This window comes from Haliotis asinina, chromosome 1 (genome assembly GCF_037392515.1).
Source record: "Haliotis asinina isolate JCU_RB_2024 chromosome 1, JCU_Hal_asi_v2, whole genome shotgun sequence".
NCBI classification, from domain to species: domain Eukaryota; kingdom Metazoa; phylum Mollusca; class Gastropoda; order Lepetellida; family Haliotidae; genus Haliotis; species Haliotis asinina.
In genome coordinates this window covers 49,295,490-49,299,173 of record NC_090280.1, presented here as the reverse complement: position 1 = coordinate 49,299,173, position 3,684 = coordinate 49,295,490, and the positions used below count along the sequence as shown (strand labels likewise).

The 3,684-nt window shown below is 38.1% G+C and overlaps 1 protein-coding gene across 1 annotated transcript; it reads left to right on the top strand.

The window, feature by feature from the left end:
* The first annotated feature begins 1,320 nt into the window (after window positions 1–1,320).
* Window positions 1,321–2,598, top strand: LOC137273301 (ankyrin repeat domain-containing protein 50-like). The gene has a single exon (XM_067805861.1). It carries the CDS (start codon window positions 1,321–1,323, stop codon window positions 2,596–2,598), a length of 1,278 nt encoding a protein of 425 aa, XP_067661962.1.
* Window positions 2,599–3,684: the final 1,086 nt, after the last annotated feature.

Sequence of the window (3,684 nt, the reverse complement as noted above, 5' to 3'; positions counted from 1 at the left end):
AGTGTTCGTTCAAAACCTCTGCCGCTACTGTATAGAATGTCATGACACAGAACATGCCCATCATTGGAGAATTTTACCTGACGCTTTTGCTCTGCATAAAAAAATACTGTACCGTTTTTTCCTTTCCATATAAATGAGGAGCATTTGTCTTATACGTTATTTATCAGTTCTACGTTCAGATTGGGAATCTTGTGTACTAGCTTATATCTTCTGACCGCCGTGTACATTTCCCCCATTTATCTACCTTTCATAAAGCCTTTTTGTTTTTGCTCGAAATTCTAGGTAAAAGTTTTCAATATATGCATCTAATGTTGAGGTTGTCCTGTACGATTTTCTCATATTCGGCGCTGTGTTTTATATATTCTTTTGAGTATCCTTTTTAAGGTTTAATGTGATGAACCCATGTTTATAACTTTCTTATAGTTCACCTTTTTCAATGCGTAATTCAGTGAATTTAACAAATACAAATGTAAATCTTTCCAAGAAAGCGTCTTGTAAAAATCATCGGTGAATTCGAAGGGTCCAGGACGTTTTTCATTTTTCATGTTCTCGAGAGCATTAAGAACCTCATTGGTGACTATTTGAATCTTCTTTCATTATTTCTGGAATATTTTTTTAAGCAAATAGTAAGTCAAGGTTTTCATCCTTCACATCTTTAGCTGTTTGGAAAGACTTCTCATGCTTAGTGATTTCATTAGTACCAGTTATGATCCTTCCTTCTTTATCTATTCTAGTTATAGCCTTATTCAGATGTTTTGTGTGTTTTTTCTAACGACAGAAAATATTAAGTTGGTTTTCAACTTTGGACATTTGCACTGAATCAACAAAACATGGACACATGTTTTTGCGTTCTATTTCCTAGTCTTTCAAACCCTCGCTAAACGTTCTTTTCAGTTAGTTGTTAATAAATGCTTGGACAATAGTAACATCATTGTATTGTTCTTACTGAACCCTACTCACTCTCCTGTTCAGTATAAATTCTGAAGTGTACTTTAGAAAATTTGAAGCAGCATTTGTGGTTTGCTTATGATTTTATGCCAACCAGTCAATATATTTGTAATCTAAATTAAAGTAAGGATTTCAAAATTGATAAATAAGAACCAATCCATGTACTCCCAATATGAGGTCCTTCAATTTCAGCCCTGTTAATCCCATAATGTTGCCTAAGCAATATATTGAGTTAACACTTGTCTCACAGCATCATCGTCCTGCGAACTACACAGCGCCTCGAAGACTGGGAACCTGTCAAACGTGAAATTCATCTTGTCCCAAGGACGAATGGACATTAACTGTAAAGATTGTATTGGTAGAACACCAATGATGTGGGCAGCTGCTGAAAGACATAGAGACGTGGTTCAGTTACTTGTTACTAAAGGGGCTAACATGTCACTTGTTGATAGATTCGGCATCAACATCCTTCACTCAGCCTGCCTTGGGGGAGATGTAGAGGTGGTGAAATATGTTCTTTCACAGAACACGTTGGACATTGATAGTAGAGAACAGTGTGGGAGGACAGCTGTGATGCTGGCAGCAGAGAACGGACACAAAGACGTGGTGGAATTGCTTGTTGACAAGGGAGCTGACCTGTCACTCGTGGATGAAACAGCTGACAACGTCCTTCACTGCGCCTGTCGTGGGGGAGATGCCGGGGTGGTGAAGTACATCCTCTCAAAGAATCGTGTTGATATCGACAGAAGAGGATTACATGAACTGACACCGATCACGATGGCAAGAAGATGCAAACATAAAGAAGTGGTGGAGTTACTCCTGAGTAAAAGAGCTGATGGGTCACTCAGATATTACAACCATATAAATATGCTTTTGTCTGCCTGTAGGAAAGGAGATATGGAGGTGGTTAAGTTTATCCTCTCACAGAATATTGTGGACGTCGACAGTAGAGGGCCGTGGAAGAAAACACCTGTGATGCTCGCAGCCCTATATGGATATAAAGAAGTGGTAGAGCTACTGGTGGAGAAAGGGGCTAACCTGTCACTTGTAAATGACAGGGGTAGAAACATCCTTCACGTGGCCTGTTTGAAAGGACGTCTGGAGGTCTTGAAGTATACCCTTTCACTGAGCACTGTTGACATCAACAGTAGAGATGTGAGACAAAAAACACCTGTAATGACCGCAGCAGAATCTGGACAAAAAGAAGTGGTAGAGCTGCTGGTGGAGAGAGGGGCTAACTTGTCACTTGTATGTGACAGGGGTAGAAACATCCTTCACTTGGCCTGTTCGAGAGGACATATGGAGGTGGTGAAATATATCCTTTCACAGAACATTGTTGACATCAACAGTAGAGTGGGGTGCAAGAAAACATGTGCGATGATCGCAGGAGAATCTGGCTATAAGGACGTGGTAGAGCTGCTGATGGAGAATGGAGCTGACTTGTCACTAGTATGTGACAGGGGTAGCAACATCCTTCACTTGGCCTGTTCGAAAGGACATCTGGAAGTGGTAAAGTATGTCATTTCACAGAATATTTTGGACATCAATGGAAAAGGAATACAGAACATGACACCGGTAATGATGGCAGCAAAATCCGGACATAAAGAAGTGGTACAGTTTCTCGTGAGTAGAGGAGCTGATGTGTCTTAGTTCTCAGGTTATTAGGGTTCTATACCTAAAAAGTCAGAGACGGATTGTAACTGTTTGATTCATTATTAATGTACGATTATAGATTAAAATATTGTGTGCAGCTGAGTGCCGTCAGAGAGACATTATTTTTATTATTTTTATTTTAATTCCGTGGTTTTTTTATTTTTAAATTTATACACAACCTCAACTAGTCCTTAGAAGTAGACCTCACCATTGTGCTCTTGGCCCTCAAGCAGTTTCCACAAATATGTTAAAGTTCTAGGCGCAAGGACGAACATCAGATAATTCAAAATGAATTAAAATAAATTAGTGAATGAGTGAGTGAGTTAATATTTAACGTCACATTGGCAATATCTCAGCCACATCGTGAGGAGAACATTTAACATTTAAATGAAATATATACATGTGGTAAAATAAAATCTGTCAACGATGGACAGTAAAACAACTAGAATATCACAATTTGAATTAAAATTAGCATGGATAAACCTAATATCACTATTTAGACGATACAATATACACCATCCCGTCAGCTGCTGGCGATTGTAGGAAACGTTAGCCAAAATCAAAACAACAAGAATGCAACATTTAAAAAGCCTGGAAAGTTCACAAAGACCTGAAACTTTTTGGACTTTAATACCCTCTCAGGAGAACAATTATTTTACAATACTTCAACCCTCTTTGAGGGTACAGCAACCAAAAATTCAAGTTACTAATCCAAACTACCAATCATTAAAGTACATCTGTTTACAATCTTCATTCAATCAAAAAAAAATTTCTTTTAAAAAACAATAATTGCATGAGAAGTAACGCTGATAAAAAAGATCCTTAATTCTTTTAACTGTAAAGTACTTATCCCTTGTGATGGAGAATTCAAAACAGTCAAGCAAAATATCCTTGACCGTGACTCTCATCACAAGGGATACAAAACAGAGGACCCTTACCTTTTAACCTTTTTTATGAGTATACCTTGTATGGCCAATACGACATCGTCTTAAAATAACCTCGTCAAATCTGGACTGCCAACCTAAGTAGGCGTAACCAATATACGGTTTTATTTCATGTAATTTATATATACCTACTTGGATG

Coding starts and splice junctions, on each gene's coding strand:
- LOC137273301 (XM_067805861.1), top strand. CDS start 1,321: ATGTGGGCAGCTGCTGAAAGACATAGAGACGTGGTTCAGTTACTTGTT.